This window comes from Panthera uncia, chromosome A2, assembly GCF_023721935.1.
Source record: "Panthera uncia isolate 11264 chromosome A2, Puncia_PCG_1.0, whole genome shotgun sequence".
In the NCBI taxonomy this organism is placed as follows: domain Eukaryota; kingdom Metazoa; phylum Chordata; class Mammalia; order Carnivora; family Felidae; genus Panthera; species Panthera uncia.
In genome coordinates, this window is record NC_064816.1 from 95936421 (window position 1) to 95954352 (window position 17932).

The 17932-nt window shown below is 37.8% G+C and overlaps 1 protein-coding gene across 1 annotated transcript in view; it reads left to right on the forward strand.

Annotated features, from left to right (window-relative positions):
* The first annotated feature begins 10714 nt into the window (after positions 1–10714).
* Positions 10715–17932, forward strand: part of SDHAF3 (succinate dehydrogenase complex assembly factor 3) — a 71049-nt gene continuing 63831 nt past the window's right edge. Inside the window, exon 1 of the mRNA XM_049641501.1 lies at positions 10715–11342. Coding sequence (XP_049497458.1) covers positions 11169–11342 — 174 coding nt within the window. The 5' untranslated portion in view covers positions 10715–11168. The remainder of the gene's footprint in view (positions 11343–17932) is intronic.

Genomic DNA, 17932 nt, shown 5'->3' on the forward strand with positions numbered 1-17932 from the left:
TTCTTTCTTTCTTTCTTTCTTTCTTTCTTTCTTTCTTTCTTTCTTTCTCTTTAGACATTTGCTTATTTTGAGAGAAAGAGAGCAAGCATGCACGAGCAGAGGAAGGACAGAGAGAGAGAGTCCCAAGAAGGCTCCCTGCTATCAGCACAGACCCTGACGCAGGGCTCCATCCCATGAACTGTGAGATCATGACCTGGGCTGAAATGAAGAGTCAGACGCTTAACCAACTGAGCCACCTGGGCACCCCTCATTTATTATTTTAGCAGACTATTTTGCACATGGCTGCCAGCTTTTGCTTTTTTAAGCACTGCTCTCACCATGTCCTCCTGGCTCAAAATTTCTAGTAACTTTTTATTTCTTAGCCTCTAAATGGTGAACTGTGGGGGCAACTGGCTGGCTCAGTTGGTAGAGCACTTGACTCTTGATCTCAGGTTTGGGGTTCAAGCCCCACTTTGGACACTGAGCTTACTTTAAAAAAATGGTGCATGTGTTGTATGCCTTTTAAGGCTATCCATATTCTAATCATTTTATTTTTTTTTAATTTTTTTAACTTTACTTATTTTTGAAGGAGAGACAGAGCGTGAGTGGGGGAGGGGCAGAGAGAGAGGGAGACACAGAATCCGAGGCAGGCTCCAGGCTCTGAGCTGTCAGCACAGAGCCCGATGTGGGGCTCCAGGTCACAGCCATGAGATCATGACCTAAGCTGAAGTTGGACGCTCAATCAATGAGCCAGGGGTCCCTCTCTGTATTCTAAATCTATTCAATTGCAGAGTCACTTCTTTGGTCCCAGTTTCACCAATTGTTTAAAATGAGACATTAAGAAATACATATGTATAACTATATATATAATTATAATTATGTATAAAATATATGTATAAAATACAGGTATTATAGGTATATATTAAAACATATGGATATTCTTTAAGCTCCACATGTTTTATTTTTTAAGACAATTTTCTTCTACCATCCAGATAATTCACAATTCTAATCAGCTTGGTTTCTTCACTGTTTTTATGACACAAGTTCAATGCTGCTTCTCATGTTGTTTTTCTCTTTCAAAGAGCACTCCATCTTTCCTTAACCCTTCCATATTGTATCTGTCATTCCAGGCCCAGCTTAAATTCCACTCATCTATAATCTCTTCTTAGAAGAGCAACTGAGTATATGGATCATGAAAATGATACATGCAAAATGAAATGCATGTTGTTTCATGTCCTTCCCAGTCCTTCAGTGCCTCTTCTTGATATTTTTTAAATACTCTGTTACGTTCCTTTTCTTTGCTCTAACATTTACATGAGAGAATATTTTGAAACTTCCAAATGGTTGTATTTTTCTCATGTAAACTTTTGTTATGATTTTCTAATTTCATGTGTGGTGTGGTCAGAGAATAAGGTCTGTGAATTTCCTGCTGTTTAAAAAATTCTTTGGAGATTTTCTTTATGATATGATCTAGTTTTTGATCAGTTTTTGTAGAGATTTCATGCAAACTTGAAAATAATATAAACTCTCTTTTCAACTGCTTTTATTATTTATTATTATTTTTTTAAAGTTTAGCAGAGCGAGAGAGTGAGTGCACACACGGGGGAGGGGGCAGAAAGACAGAAAGGGAGAGAGAGAATCCCAAGCAGAGTCTGCACTGTCAGTGCAGAGCCTGATGTGGGGCTCTATTCCACAACCACGAGATCAAACCACCTGAGCCAAAATCAAGAGTCAGACGTTCAAATGACCAAGCCACTCAGGTGCCTCTCAACAGCTTTTAAAACAGTAATGTAAAATGTATTTTTTATATAAAAGAGATAGAGCTTGTTCAAAATTGGAAAGTACATCAATAATCCTACCAGAAACAACAGCACTGTTAATATTTTAAATATTAATTTCTAGGTTTCCTTTTAGCTAAAAAAATTACTATCTTATCTATATATGTATCTACCCATCAATCTAGTCTCCTGCTTTTGATTCCTAACAACAATTAAGATGTACTTTCTCACACTAAATATCATCATGGGCACTGTTTTTAAAAGCATATTAAACATTCCATTGTGTAAATATATCATAATTTACTTAATCAGTTTCCTGATGTCGGACATTTAGATTTGATTCCGTTTTTTTACAATTATAAATAATGCTTTGTACTTCAAATGTTAAGATAAAGACCAGAAAAACAGTATAGTCATTTGTTCCTGTTAAACCTTAGAAATGTGATAAAAGATATATTTTATTTTATTTTATTTATTTATTTATTTATTTATTTTTTATTTTTTAATATATGAAATTTACTGTCAAATTGGTTTCCATACAACACCCAGTGCTCATCCCAAAAGGTGCCCTCCTCAATACCCATCACCCACCCTACCCTCCCTCCCACCCTGCCCTCCCTCCCACCCCCCATCAACCCTCAATTTGCTCTCAGTTTTTAACAGTCTCTTATGCTTTGGCTCTCTCCCACTCTAACCTCTTTTTTTTTTTTTTTCCTTCCCCCCCCATGGGTTTCTGTTATGTTTCTCAGGATCCACATAAGAGTGAAACCATATGGTATCTGTCTTTCTCTGTATGGCTTATTTCACTTAGCATCACACTCTCCAGTTCCATCCATGTTGCTACAAAAGGCCATATTTCATTTTTTCTCATTGCCACGTAGTATTCCATTGTGTATATAAACCACAATTTCTTTATCCATTCAAAAAGATATATTTTAAAAAGCTTCGAGGGGAGGGTGGGTGATGGGCATTGAGGAGGGCACCTGTTGGAATGAGCACTGGGTGTTGTATGGAAACCAATTTGACAAAAAATTTCATATTTTTTTAAAAAATCTGCAACTGGATTAGAAAAATAAAGGGATGCATGATGTTCTAGAAACTGTGAGGAATCCCTGAGAAAAGGAGAGTAGCTGGAATCTCCTTTAAAAAGAAAATTCAGCCCAAAAGGTATGCAGAAGAGTAGTGCCAGCAACAGATGAGAGTGATTCCAAGAACGGCCACTCCTGGGGAGATACAAGGCATGCAGGGAGGGTCCCAGCAGCTAAGAGGGTGATTAGTTAGGGTGCTACAGCAGGAACAGCCAGGTGTCTATCTGCAGGTGAGGGCAGTGAGTATGAGAGCTTGGATCACAGAGAGAGGTGAGTGCCCTTCTGTGGCTTGACAAGGACCCGAGGAGAAAGGAATTTCTACAAGTTGAAGACTGCCCACTGAGATACACAAACTGGCATGACAGCCTAGTGGCACATCCTTTCCACGCGCCTACTCCTACCGAAAATAGGTGGGCATTCACTACTTAGTAGCTTATCTGGCTTTTCCCTTGAATAAAGCAGAAGGAATAGAAACACTAATAAGGCACCTGAATATTAAAGTAAATCCCCAGTCAGAATCATCCACATTTGAGGAGAACCAACATCAGGAAAGATAATGAACTTTAACTGAAGGACCTACACCTCAGGAAACAGTTAACAGACAAGCAGAACAGAGCTTTAGAATAAGTAGACTTTTGGATAGGAGTATTCAAGAAGAGAAGAGAGGATAGTGCATCATTAACCAAGAATAGTGAATGGGACAAAAAACTTAATGAATGAGCTGAAGGCAGATGAACACATCGGGAAAGTCAAGAAATTCTTCTAGAACAGAGAACCAGGGGCTATAAATATGGAAAGTAGAGATAAGTAACATTTTGGCATCCATCCAGTATAAATTCCAGAAGGCAATAGTGGAGATAAGAGAGGGGAGGTAAATTTTAAAGAAAAACAATAGTGTAGACTGTCCCAGAGTTAAAAAAAGTCATGTGCCCTCATTTTGAAATGAATCAAAATTAAACCAAAGCAAATCAAATAAACCCAAACTACCAAAAGCTTATTCCCAGATCCTGAAAGGAACTGAGGAAGAAGAAATGAAGTACAAAAGTGGTGGTGAGGCAAGAAACTAATAAAAATTAATGTTAAATTTAAATATGTATTGATTGTTAAGAAAAAGTACTTTTAAGAGTACTTTTAATTGAACCCACAATTCCAGCTGATAACAACAGAGGACTTTGCAGAAGGTAGCCAGGGAGAGAAATAGAATCATGCCGATGTTCTGATCTTATTTAGAGGAGGACATAGCTACTGATTAACTTTACATATTGTTGGAACAATGTAACATTATGGGTATGGGTTAAAAATGCAAGAGTTATAACCAGAAACGCAGATATAGAATGTAAATCTTTCCAGTTAGTAGTTCAATAAAAGGAAACACAGTAGAAATAATCTGGAAATTGTGGTAAGTAGAAAAAAAATATGACAGCAGGGACTAGTTCAAAAAGGACCATTAAACACAATCAATATGAATAGGCTAAACTCATCTACTGAGAGTGGATTATAAACGTAAAATCTAGCTACAAATAATGAAGAGGGGACAAAAGAAAATGACAGGTGATGGTTGACAATAAAAAGGTACCTGAAGCAAATGGTAACAAAAGGAAAGCAATTGTAACTATACATTAATATCAGACAAAATAGAATTAAGACAAAAATATTTAAAGGGTCCAGAGGAACTCATTTCTAAAAGGTACAAGAAGATATAACAATCATAAATCTTAGTATGTCAGACATAACTGACTTTAAAACTAACTTTTTTTAAAAGTTTATTTGTTTATTTTGAGAGAGAGCAAGGACAGGGGAGTGGCAGAGAGAGAGAGGGAGAGAGTGAATCCCAAGCAGGCTCTGTGCTGCCAGTGCAGAGTCCAACACGGGGCACGATCCCATGAACCCTGAGATCGTGACCTGAGTCGAAATCAAGAGTTGGACAGTTAATCAACTGAGCCACCCAGGTGCCCCTCAAACTAACTGTTATATGTAATCTAACATTTAAAATATAGAAAGCAAAAACAGATATAACCAGATAGACAAACCAACAAATCCACAATCATACTGGTCAACTCTGATGCTCTGCTTTTTGAAACTGAAAGATAAAGTAGGCAAAAACTTAAAAAATAGAGAATTCAAATAATGTAATTAAGCTTGTTCTGAAATATATTTCACATATACATTTTGTACCTGCAAAATAGAAACAACATATTCTTTTTTCAATTTACTTTTTATTTTTTTATTAAGTTTTTAATTTTACTTCCAGTATAGTTAACATACAGTGTTATATCAGGTTCAGGAGTACAATATAGTGATTCAGCGATTCTGTATATTTCTCAGTGCTCATCATGATAAGTGTACTCTTTAGTTCTCTTCACCTATTTCACTCATCCCACACTCCGCTCCCACTTCTGGTAACCACCCGTTTATTCTCTTTAGTTAAGAGTCTGTCTCTTGGTTTGTCTCTCTCTTCTTTTCCTTTGCTCATTTTTTTTTCTTAAATTCCACATATGAGTGAAATCATATGGTATTTGTCTTTCTCTGATTGTCTTATTTTGCTTTGAATTTTACTCTCCAGGTTCATCTGTGTTGTTGCAAAGTTTCATTCTTTTTTTTTTTTAAGTTTATTTATTTATTTTGAGAGAGTGAAAGAGAGAAAGAGAAAGAGAGAGAATTCACTGTCAGTGCAGAACCTGATGCCAGGCTTGAACTCACGAACTGTGAGATCATGACTTGAACAAAACCAAGAGCTGGACATTCAATTGACTGAGCCATCCGGGTGCCCCAAGATTTCATTCTTTTTTAATGGCTAGGTAATATTCCAGTGTGTGTGTGTGTACCACATCTTCTTTATTAATCTATTGATAGACACTGGGGCTGCTTCCATAATTTGGCTCTTGTTAAACAAGACTGCAATAAACAGGGCTGTGCATATCCCTTTGAATTAGTGTTTTTGTATTCTTTGGGTAGATACCCAGTAGTGGGACTACTGAATTATAGGGTAGATCGATTTTTAACTTTTTGAGGAACCTCCATACTGTTTTCCACAGTGGCTGCATCAGTTTGCATTCCCACCAACAGTGCATGAGAGTTCTTTATCTCCACATCCTCACCAACACTTATTATTTCTTGTGAAAACAACATATTGTTTTAAGCATACTCAGAACCTCAAAAAATTGTGTGGAAGGCCCCCAGGAAATTTGAAGAAATTCCTTTTCTCTATAAGTTGATAAATTACAACTGATTCATTGACTATAATGCAGTAAAATTAGACAACAGTTATGAAAGAGAGACAAAAATCAATTTTTACATCAACTAAATAACTTTTGGGAAAGGAGGAAATATGTGTAAGTGATGAACTATTGCATATGAAACTCACAATGTATGGCCAAAGCAGCAATAATTCTTAAGGTTTGCTTTCTATATTAGCATTAGCTTTTAAAAATTTTCATGTGGGGCACCTGGGTGGCTTAGTCGGTTAAGCGTCCGACTTCGGCGGAGGTCATGGTCTCACAGTTTGTGGGTTCAAGCCCTGCATGAGGCTCTGTGCTGGCAGCTCAGAGCCTGGGGCCTGCTTTGGATTCTGTGTTTCCCTCTCTCTCTGCCCCTTCCTTGCTCATGCTCTGTGTCTCTCTCAAAAGTAAATAAACTCAAAAGTTTACTCAAAAGTAAATAAACGTTAAAAAAAATAACAAGTTTATTATTTTTTTTCTGTGTAAGATATTTTCACTGCTCAAAACGATAGCAAAGTATAAACTTAGGAACATGTCACTTCCATTCCTATCTCTCTGCCTGCTCCTCACCCAAACTCATCCCTGTAGGTAACTTAAAAAAAAAAAAATCAGTCTTTGGTTTATCTTTTTGCACAATGAGGGAAATATTATATATGTTCTTTTTCCATTCTCTTTTATGCAAAAATCTTGCCTACTGTGTCAGATGTTTTCCTATTAGCTAAGGTATTGGATTTTGTGTTGAGAAATCCATTGATTTCTTTTTTTATTATTATTTTAAAATCAGAAATGGGTGTTGAATTTGTCAAATATTTTCCAGTTTTTTCCAGCTTCTGTGGCAATGGTCAGTTTTTTTCTCCTTAGAAAAAATTAGTATCGTTAGTACCTTAAATTATTATACATGACAATTTATCTCAACTTTGGTTGATTTTCCATCCTTATTTATCAATAATTGTAAACATTTAAAACATTCCTTATAGTTAGATCTTTCTCTCCAGGTATAAACACATTTAGTTCCTCTTTGATATTTCTTGTGCAACATATTTCAGAAACTTAGAAATATACCAAATGAAGACTAATATGTTTTCCAAAGTGACTTTCAAAGAATAGACTTTCCATGAATTTATTTGCTTCTCTCATTCCTGAACTGTTATGTTTAAGTTTGAAAGTTTGGCTTTCAAGATGATCTGCTTCGTTACCATTGCATTTCAGTAGTTAGAGATACTCAGCTACCAAGTAAAAATGTTTAAAGAAGTCTTTCCTCTTACATTTTCTCCTCCATGTAGTGATGTTCCTATTAGGGACTCGAAGGTAAAGTAGAAAATGAGAGAACATTTCTGATGTTGTTTGGGGGACTATAGGTAATCACCACTGTTAAATCTAGCTTGTTCGTCTCTCCAGGCCTCTAGGCATATGAAAGTTGTTTGGATCAAAGATATATCTTGTTCCAGGCATTTAACTTTTCATTATTTTTGAAGATTGAAAATTTGGCATTTAGTAGCCATAAATTAAAAACTGAGCCACATGTGCAACCAAATCCAAGCCTGAGGTCGTGTTTCCATACCTAATGGCATAAAGCAGTTTCCAAATCTTTTCTCACCAGCCTCTCCGATTCACCAACCCTTTCTCATTCTGCTGTAGAGGAAAAGGGTTTAACATTATTTGCAAGTAAGAATTATTTTCAACATGTCAAGGTAAAGACTGGGGCACACTACAAAGTAATAATGCAGTATGCTCCTCACAGGTGTTTTCTTTCTCCTTCTTTCAGTTAATTTTTTCTTATTCATTGATTTTTCCTTACCTCCTTTGTCCTCACAGTTGTCTGTTTGTCAAAAAACTTCTCTAGCAGCTTCTTCTATCTTTCTTTGTGTGGGAGTTCTGTACAAATTCCACACTGCATACTTCAATTGCTGGGTATACTGTGGTTGTTATAGTTTGTGTACCCTGGAAGGCTTAGGGGATGTGTTCCACATAGAGTTTTGAGGAGTTTCCCCTTTCTCTTAAAAGTGTTTTCAAAGCAATTATTCCAGAATGGATATGTGTCTGCTTCTACCTGCACAAAAAAATTTTGAAGGGAATCCGGGAGAAATCATGATTAGGTCATAGATTTGGAAAGTACTGAAAATTGCCTAACCCAGCATTTGACATGTAAGAAAATCCAGGCACAGAGTGGTTGTGTGACTTGCTTAAAAACACACAGGAAATGGGGCACCTGGGTGGCTCAGGTCACGATCTCGCGGTCCGTGAGTTTGAGCCCCATGTCGGGCTCTGTGCTGACAGCCTGGAGCCTGTTTCCGATTCTGTGTCTCCCTCTCTCTGACCCTCCCCCGTTCATGCTCTGTCTCTGTCTCAAAAATAAATAAACGTTAAAAAAAAATAAAAAAAAAAACACACAGGAAAAAGAAACACATGGAGAAAGGATAAAGGAAAGGCCTGCATGTGTTCGGATCTGGATTAGTGACCAGGAATACAACTCAGATCTTACTTTCAATTCATGGCTATTTTGACCACAAGAGGAAAACTGGTCAGCCTAAAGTGGAAGGTCAAGGAAACAGAGAAAGTTTTGTCCTCAAAACATACCTCACTGTCCAGCTCTTTGTAGAAAAAAAAAAATAATAAAAAAAAGGTCCTCTATCATTATAGATGTTATTGCTTGATTCCTCTTCCCAAGGCCTAACCACTATGTCTTGGCTTCTTTTTCACCCATCATTTGCCATTTCTGAGTATTGATTGCCCAATGTTCTGTGGACCTTTTCCGTTCCCTTTAGGCTGAATTAAATCTTTTATTGTTATTTTTTATTAATTCATTGGCAGAATGTTTTTTCCACACTTTAATAAGAGCTTTGGCTCTGAAAGAAGTATTTATTATACATGTAATTTAGCCCCAAAGGAAACCAGAAAAAAAGCAAACTGGAACAAGAAATTAATTTTCAATTTATAGGGATATTAACAGATGAAGTATGGTTAAAAAAAATTCCTGAAGTAAAATAACCACACTGCCATTCAATCCTTGCCATTAATGTGGTTTGTCATAATACCAAATTAAATCCATTTTTTCAAAATGTTCTGTGCTCTTTTAAACAAATATTTTTTTCTAAATTTTAAGCAGAAGGAAAACGTCCATTCAAGGTAATCAATATTAGAGTACTTACTATTCGTCAGGCACTGTGGTCGGCCCTGAAAAGGATTCTAAAATGAGTAAGTCCTTGCCCTTGTTAGCCTGTGCGTGTCTTCTTTGTCTTTCAAAACGTCTTTGCACAGAAGAAAGTCTGTGAGGGAATCACACAAATTCCTACACTGCCCCTTCATCACTAGGTCATATGAGTCCCTTGACACCCTCAAAATCAGAAAATGCCTGCCCTCATGGAATTTGTATTCTGGGGTATGTGTAGGGGGGAAAAGACAATAAGCGAATAAGCAAAATTTGTGTTTTAGGCCTTTCCTTTATCCTTTCTCCATGTGTTTCTTTTTCCTGTGTGTTTTTTTTTTTTTATTTTTTTTTTAAACGTTTATTTATTTTTGAGACAGAGAGAGACAGAGCATGAACGGGGGAGGGTCAGAGGGAGGGAGACACAGAATCTGAAACAGGCTCCAGGCTGTCAGCACAGAGCCCGACACGGGGTTCGAACTCACGGACCGCGAGATCATGACCTGAGCCGAAGTCGGCCGCTCAACCAACTGAGCCACCCAGGCGCCCCATTTCCTGTGTGTTTTTAAGCAAGTCACACAACCACTCTGTGCCTAGATTTTCTTACAGAGAGGGGGCTTAGGGAGTTCTTGGCATGGTGATGTTGCGATTTCAAATACAGATGCCAAGGAGGGTCTTAGAAGGGGACCTGAAGTAATGAGCTGAGTGAAATGAAGATGTTAGACAAGAAGACATCTATAGGGGAGAGCATTTCTGGCACAGGAAACACCAAGTGCCAAGGCCCTCAGTTAGGCATGTGCCTGGCCTGTTCAAAGATGAACTAGGAGGTAAATGACCAGTATGGCTGGAACTGGCCAACTAGGGAGAGAGCAGTAGGAGAAAATTTAGAGAGCTAAGAAGTGGAGAGACTTTGGGTTTTTCTGGAGTATTTTGTTGAGCAGAGGAGTAACATGATCTAATTTACAGTTTAGGTGGATCATGACCAAAGTTTGATAATGGCCAGAAGCAGGAATACAAGAAGCTACCACAATATCAGGAGGTATTGACTGGAGAGAGAGAGACGGTTGCCATGGAGAGTATTGTGAGAAATGGTCGAATTTGGCATACATTTTGTTGGTGGAATTACCAGGATTTGCTGAAGAATCAAAGGTGTGATGGGTCTGAATGAGGCCAACTTGCTGCCAGCTTTGGAAACCAGTCACACTCTCAGTATCATCTTTGCAAAAGGTGGAGATTTTTAAACGTCCTGATTTTATGTTTTCATCTCAGACTATCTATTCAGCATCTCCAGGATCGTGGCCCTGGAAACAATACACTTAAATGTTTTTCTGTGATTTTTCAGCCAATTTGACTGGAGCTAATGAAACCTGCTGGTTTAGGGCTCACTTGAAAAAGGCTACATTCAGGGCACAAATTGCGAGCACATTGCTGTGCAAAGTATGTGGGTAGGTGGTCTTGTGAATGTACATATTAATCCTAGTCCCTCTCTGATCCCTCTCGAAGAGAAACACTCAACACTCGAAGACACCTGAAGTGGGTCGATCCAACCACGGAAGGCTTCCTGGAGGGGCCCGACTTTGAAAAAAGCTTTCCCAGGCCTGTATCCGAGGATAAGAAGACTAGAAAAGAGAGTGTGGCGTGACTGAGGGGTAACAAAAGGCCCACGCCAGAACTCTGGTCGGCTGCCATTCTCCCGGGAACAAATTGGGCTTCAGTAACCGCGCCAAAGGTGTATCTCCACTAAGGCCACGCCTCCTCCAGGCAAGGACCCGCCCATTTCCCCGTCCGCCACTGCGGCTCAGGTTTCCGGAAGGTCCTGATTTTAGAGCGGACCAAACCGGATGAAGGTCGCGCGCCCTCTTCCGCCCGTGTGCCGGTTCACAAAGACCCCTCTTCTAAGTGGGGTGGTACGCATCGTCCTTTTGCGCAGGCGCGCGGTGTGAGGTCCACGCTCGCCTCTATGCCTGCAGGGCATGTCTCGCGGGTCCGCGCCTTGTATCGGCGCATCTTGCTGCTGCACCGGGGTCTGCCCCCAGACCTTAAAGCCCTTGGTGACCAGTACGTGAAGGACGAGTTTAGGAGGCATAAGACCGTTGGTTCTGACGAGGCCCAGCGTTTCTTGCAGGAATGGGAGGCAAGTGAATGCCACCTTTTCTTTGCCCCAGACCCTCAAAGGTGTCCCGGTTTGTCCCCGTGAGAGACCTCCTATCCCTGCTGGTTTCCCGCGGGCTCCACGCAGTATCGAACAGCGGCAGCCTGTTGCGTTTGAATTAAACAGCGCAAAGCTGTTCAAACAGTACTTCCCAAAGTTACATCCCCTGCGGGTCTGTTTCTGCCACCGGTGTCTGGCAGGAGCAGATCCCCTTACATCAGCGTCTCCAAAACAATTCGTCTTGAGCTCATTCCCATGCCAGGCTCTGGAGGAATGAGGATGGGAGGTTACAAAATTGAATAAATCACCGTCAAGCAGCTTATTGCCTCTCCAGTACCTTGCACGTAGCAAGCGCCTATTAATAAATTAATGGTTTTCTCGTAACGTAGTTTTCAGACTTAGAGGCTTGTTTCCATACTGTTTTCTAAATGTCCGTGCCCTTTCTCGGGTCTTAATAATGTTCTCAGTTGACTGATAATAGATACCGGATACAACTGCAAGCAGTGGAGGAGAAAAATGCTCAAAGTTAAGTCAGGTGAAAGTTGATTTCTCTGGAATTTCAAGTTTCGTTACTTTGTTGCATGCTGTACTGTACCATTGCATTAAATCTCAGACACGTGCATTGGGGATTAGCCCTTTGACTTCCCATCCCTTTTTTAGAGTGAGGCTATTTAAAATATTTCGTGGGGTTAGGGGCCTAGCATAATTGCCTTAGTTATGATTTGCAAATATCAATAAATGAATGGATTGGGAGTTAGAGCGTCATCTCAGGTATTTGAAAGCATGAAACAGTGTTAGTAAAAGAACAGAGGTAAGTGATTCTTTGAAAGCTTAAAAAGTTGATGGCCAAATTGATGTCGGGTTGTTGTTTTTTTTTTTAATTATAAAGATTATGGTTTGAGTGAACACAGAAGGTTTTCACTGAATCTCAAAATTCTTGATTGTAGTTTGCAAGATGGTTATTTAGACAATGGTGAAATTTAGAACTTTTATAAAAATCATGTGTGTTGGAGGTAATTAGACTGCATGGAGCCAGGGAAGTTGAATCTTAAATGCAAATTGCTTTCTTTTAATATGGTAACTTGGTCTTGGAGCCAGAACTGGATTCAGATTCAGGTTCTGGAATTTATTAAATTTCACATCGCTTAATTTTTCCTAGTCTTATTTTCTTATCTGTAAAATAATAACAGTATTTATGCGCCTCTAAATTAATGTCTGTAAATTTATTTATAAGCACTTTTTAAATTGCTAATTGCAGTGAATCTGTAAGAAATTAGGGTGTTTAAGTGACATTTTTAAAGCTAAGTCAGTTTGTGACAGGACAGAAAGGAGAATCTAGCACTGTGCTGAGAAGATATAAGGGCACTTTGAGAGGTCCTAAAGTGTAAGAACTTGGAAGTTTTTTAGCAAGAGTAAAAACTCAGAATAAATTGATAATAGGCTGGAGGAGAGAGGCATAAAAATAGAAACAACCAGGTAAATAAAAAATGTGTTGATCAACCTAGGAGGCTTGGTATCAGGAATTCAGCCTTTTTAAAAAAAAAAAAAAAACCTGTCGAAATAATCTTAGGCTTACAGAAGAGTTTCAGAGACAGTACTGAGTTCCCATATATTCTATATCCAGCTTCCCCTTACATTAAATTAACATTGTACATAACCATGGTGCAGTTATCAAAAATAAGAATGTAACGTTAAAAAAATAAGGAAATTAACATTGCCACAGTGATGTTAACTACAGGCCTTATTCACATTTTGCCAGTATATCCCCTAATGCTCTTGTTCTGTTGCAGGATCCAATCCAGGATCCCACATTGCATTTAGTCATCCTGTCTCCTTCATTTTCTCTCGTCTGTGACAGTTCTTCAATCTTTTATCTTTCATGTGTTTGACACTTTTTTGAAAAATGTTGGTAAGTTGTTTTGTAGAATATCTCTCAGTCTGGGTTTGCCCGATTTTTTTCCCCCTCATGATTAGATTGATGTTGTGCGTTAGTGGGAGGGTGATACCGTAAGAGTGATGAGTTTTCCTCAACACATCATATCAGAGGGCACGTCATACCAACATGACTTATTGTTTGTGATGTTAACTGTGGTCGCTTGGTTAAAGTGATTATCTGCCAAGTTTCTCCACTGTAAAGTTATTATTTTCCCTTTTGAAATTACTGTATCTATTGGGGGATACTCTGAAGATATACAAATATTTTGTTTCTCCTTAAAGTTTGCCAGTTAGTTTAGCATTCATCGATGGATCTTGCCGTTGAGTTCTCGTTGTGATTTTCTATTGCCCTCTGAATAAATTCCCTCTGAATTTATTTCTTGGAATGTTTCTGTGGGTAAGCCTTGTGCCTTCTTCCCCATTATTGATCTAGCATTTTCATTTATTTTTTTGGAATGAAGAAAAGTGTATTTTAATGTGGCTAGGGCCCTGTAATTAATGAGTTCGCAGCTGGGTAAAGATTAGTTTAAACCTAGTGATCTAACTATTTGGGTAAAGTAATAATTCTCACAGTTTCAAGGCAGCTCAGTCTTTCTCAAGTCTGGGAGTTAGAAGGAGGGTAGGGTGGATTCTGCCAAGAGAGCTAGTTTTTCTATTCCAAGGATGAAGACTAGAGAAGATTCTAATGACTTGGAGGGGAATAGAACTTGGCTAGCACAGTGATACCAACAAGTGATATCCTTCAGCCTTCTGGGCTTTTTTTCTCTCCTATGTGTTCTTCAAAATATCTGATTTATGCTTATGTTATATATGATGCTACTATTTATGGCATGGGTTTCTGTTATTTTGGTTAATGATGATTACATATTTGGCACGCATAAGTATTACTAGCTTGATGCTTATGTTTATGTCAAGCTAATTAAGAGTAACACAGTTGTAGACTTACTGTTCTTTGTGGACCTTGGATTTTGATATTCTCTCATATATTTCCAAAATTACTTAAGAGCTTGAATGTATTCTGAATTTGCTTTACTTTAAAGGGTAAATTTGGGTATGGGTATCACTGGGGAAAAGAGAAAGGAAGGATCAGGCATATTAGAGGTCCCAGCATTAGGAGGAAAGTTCTCTGTTCCTTTCGTTTGTAATCATGGAAAACTGGCAAATGATAGAGCGAATTCAGCTGGGGAACTTTCTGTTCAAGGACCACTTAGGGGAAGGTAGGAGGAAAGTATTTCATGTTTTCTAAGGATAAAAATGTATATGCTTACATACAGAGAAAATAGTGAATTTATATAATATCTTACCATAAGAGAAAAAAAAATGTAGGTTCAGGAAGAGTTGTTGGGAATCTGTTAGGGAGAATGTGTGTTGTAATCTTAACTCAGATCTTTTAGGAGGCAACTCTTAGCAGTGGAATTGGGGCTGGGTAGATGAGGGGTCTTATTATTGCATTTTTAAAGTTCTAACTGCTCAGTTTTGAAGAATAACTGATTTAGGTAATACTTTCCTTTTTTTTCCCTCTCTCTGTCTGCCCTGTTGTGGCGAGAAGGACTATTCGCCACTAATTTTCTGGGAAATCAGAATAAACGTTGAAGATTAAATAGCAAGTAAAACATGGTTGTTACAGAATGTGAGATGAAGAGTGACAAACAGCTGTCAGGACTCACTCTGAACAGACTCTGTGTGTTTAATTTTTCCTTTTCTGCCCCATTTGTTTATGTCCATTGTTTTCTTGTCAGGTTTCTTTGTTTTTCCTAAGTAGCTGTTTTGCTCTGAGTCTGTTGGGATATGTTTATAGTAGAGGTTATTTCTGGAAAGAAGTTGTTTCTTTTTGCTTACACATTCTATAAGTAGTTATCGATCACATTATCGATCACAATATCGATCTTATTATTGCCAGGCAAAGTGCTAGGCATTGTGGCACACAAAAATGAATAATAATTGTCTTTTATTTTCATGGTGTCCAAAATTTAGTAGCATATATTAGACAATTGTAATACAGTAGAGGGGCGCCTCAGTGGCTCAGTCGGTTGAGCATCTGACTTTAGCTCAGGTCACAATTTCATGGTTTGGTTCATGAGTTCGAGCTCTGCATCAGGCTCACTGCTGTAAGCACAGAATGCGCTTCAGATCCTCTGTCTCCCCCTTCTCTGCCCCTCCCCTGCTCACTCTGTCTCTCAAAAATAAATAAACATTAAAAAAATTCTAATACAGTATGAAAGTGTCTGTTAAATGCGATGGGAGCAAGTAGGGAGTGGAGACGGTTGAGGGCCACATATAATGTCTAGTTGAGTCTTGAGCAAGTCAAAGTTACCATGTCAAGAAAAAGATTTTCTCAAAAGTGGGAATAACATATACAGAGGTATTGAGGTAAGAAACAGTATGACTTTTTCTAGGATTTGCAGCGATGTATTTAGAATTTAGTGTCGTATATGAGAGATTAGGAAGAGATAAAGTTAGAGAGGTAGCAAGAGCCAGGATATTCTCCTAAGGATTTTAGGAATCCCTGAATTTTAGGATTATTTGGAATTCCTGAAAGATTTTAAGCAGTGGTGAAATGATTCGAATTGTATTCTAGAAAGATCACTTTAGCAGCAATATAAAGGAATGATGAAGGATGAGTCAGATTGAAGGTAGGGAGTATTATTAGGAGAGATTTTGTAATCCCAAATATATATGTGCCTGAACAAAGACAGGTGTTGAGAATGGGGAGTATGGATTTAAGTGTTATCCTTTATAATGTAGAATGGGACTTGACTTGGTGACTGATGGAGGATTAATGAAAGAAGAGGAAATAGAATGGATAACTTTCAGGTTTTCGAACATGATACCAGTAACCAGAGTAGGTCTGTAGAAAGGGCAGATGAAGAATGAGTACAGTATGGTACATTTTGTGTTAAGCATTTTGGTGGGACAGTCAGGTGGAAATGTTCTGAGGTATAAGTCTCATACTTAGGAGACAGGTTGTGGCTGGAGATAGAGAATTGGAATTCATTATCTGTAGTTAGCTGGTCGTTCAAAGGTATGGTTGAAAGTGCCCAGGTTGGGTAAAACCTGGGCAAAGGTTGGCAGAAATAGACCACTAACATTTAGGAGTTAAGAGAAAGAAGGTAGTAGTATAGTGCTGGAACTGTTTAGTTCTTTTCTTCTGCAGTTGGTTGGTTCTGGCCTCTTCTGCACAGGAATGTACTTTTGTCCTTGTGTTTAATTGTGTAGATTTGTGTGATGGTCTAGATATTATGTAACATTTGCTTTTTTGTTTTATTTTGTTGTATTTGAGAAGAGGATGTGCTTCAGAGTTCATGTAACCATCCATTTGTAACTCACAATATCCTTGTCTTAAGACTTTGAAGTAGATCATCAGATAAAAAATGTATGATTAAGTTGCATGTCACCTATATTTAGAGTTTCCCTAACTTAGGATAATTAGGCTTGAATGGGTATTTTGCAGTTTTTATAATTGTATGCCTTTCTTACCTGATTTGGGGACCTCATTTTGTCGCTTATTAACACCCAATTTGTGGTTTGTGTTTGAGCTTGCAGAAGAAAAGGAATCCTCTGTTCCATAGATGGATCGTAGATGTTGGGGGATGCATCTACAAAGTAGGAGGGAGTCATTTGTGAACTTCTCAGTTGTGCTGTTTATTCAGCAAGTTCCTCAATATAGTGTTTTTGTGATGGTTTATTGGATGGTGATGGTTTATTGAACGGTGATATATGTTTTCTTCATTAAGCTTTACCTTTTAAAAATTTTTAGCCATATTGCGATCCTTATCTAATATGGAACAGGGGATAAAGGAGAGGATATGAAACTGTCTATCTTTGGAACATAAAATTTTTTCCCCTTTCTGAGGTATTTGGCTTTGTAGTGATGCTTTTAAGATGTTGTTTTTATTTAGGAATATTTAACTTTTATTGATGTCATGAGATGTGTTATAACAATGCTTGTGTTATAAATAGCTAAAGGTATTTTAAAAATCCCAATTTGATCAATATTGCATGCATTCACATTACTGAAACATGGAGGTATATTTCTTTTATTTAAATTATTTAAAATTTATTTGATTTTTCAGGCTTAAAATAATGATGGTAGTATAATAATATTAATATGCTAGTGGTTATGGTTCTAAAATACATCTCTACACCCAATGTGGAGCTTGAGCTCACGACCCCAAGATCAAGAGTCAGGTGTTTTACTGGGTGAGCCAGTCAGGCACCCTAAAAAAATAAAGAAAAGAAAATAGGTCTGTATGTGTGTGTGTATACATAACACACAGTCTTAAAAATTTGAAATAAATGTTTGCACAGAATTTAAGAAGATAAAGGATTGCATATGCATAGGTTTACTGGTTTAACATACTATTTTTTTTTGAAATATATTTTACAGTTGCTTAAGTAGAATAAATGTCTGAAATTTTACATAGAGAGTATTAGAATTGACTGAAAGGGAGCTTGGGATTGCTAAAATAAATTCATTTTTTATTTTCAGTTAATGCACTTAAAAAAAGTCAAGGTAATGTACGCACATGGTTAAAAATTAGTATAGTACGGTTATAATAAAAAGCAATATTTTTTATTACTTATTTATCTCTGTAATTGAACGTTTTTCATTTTATTTCATTATTATGTCTCAAATA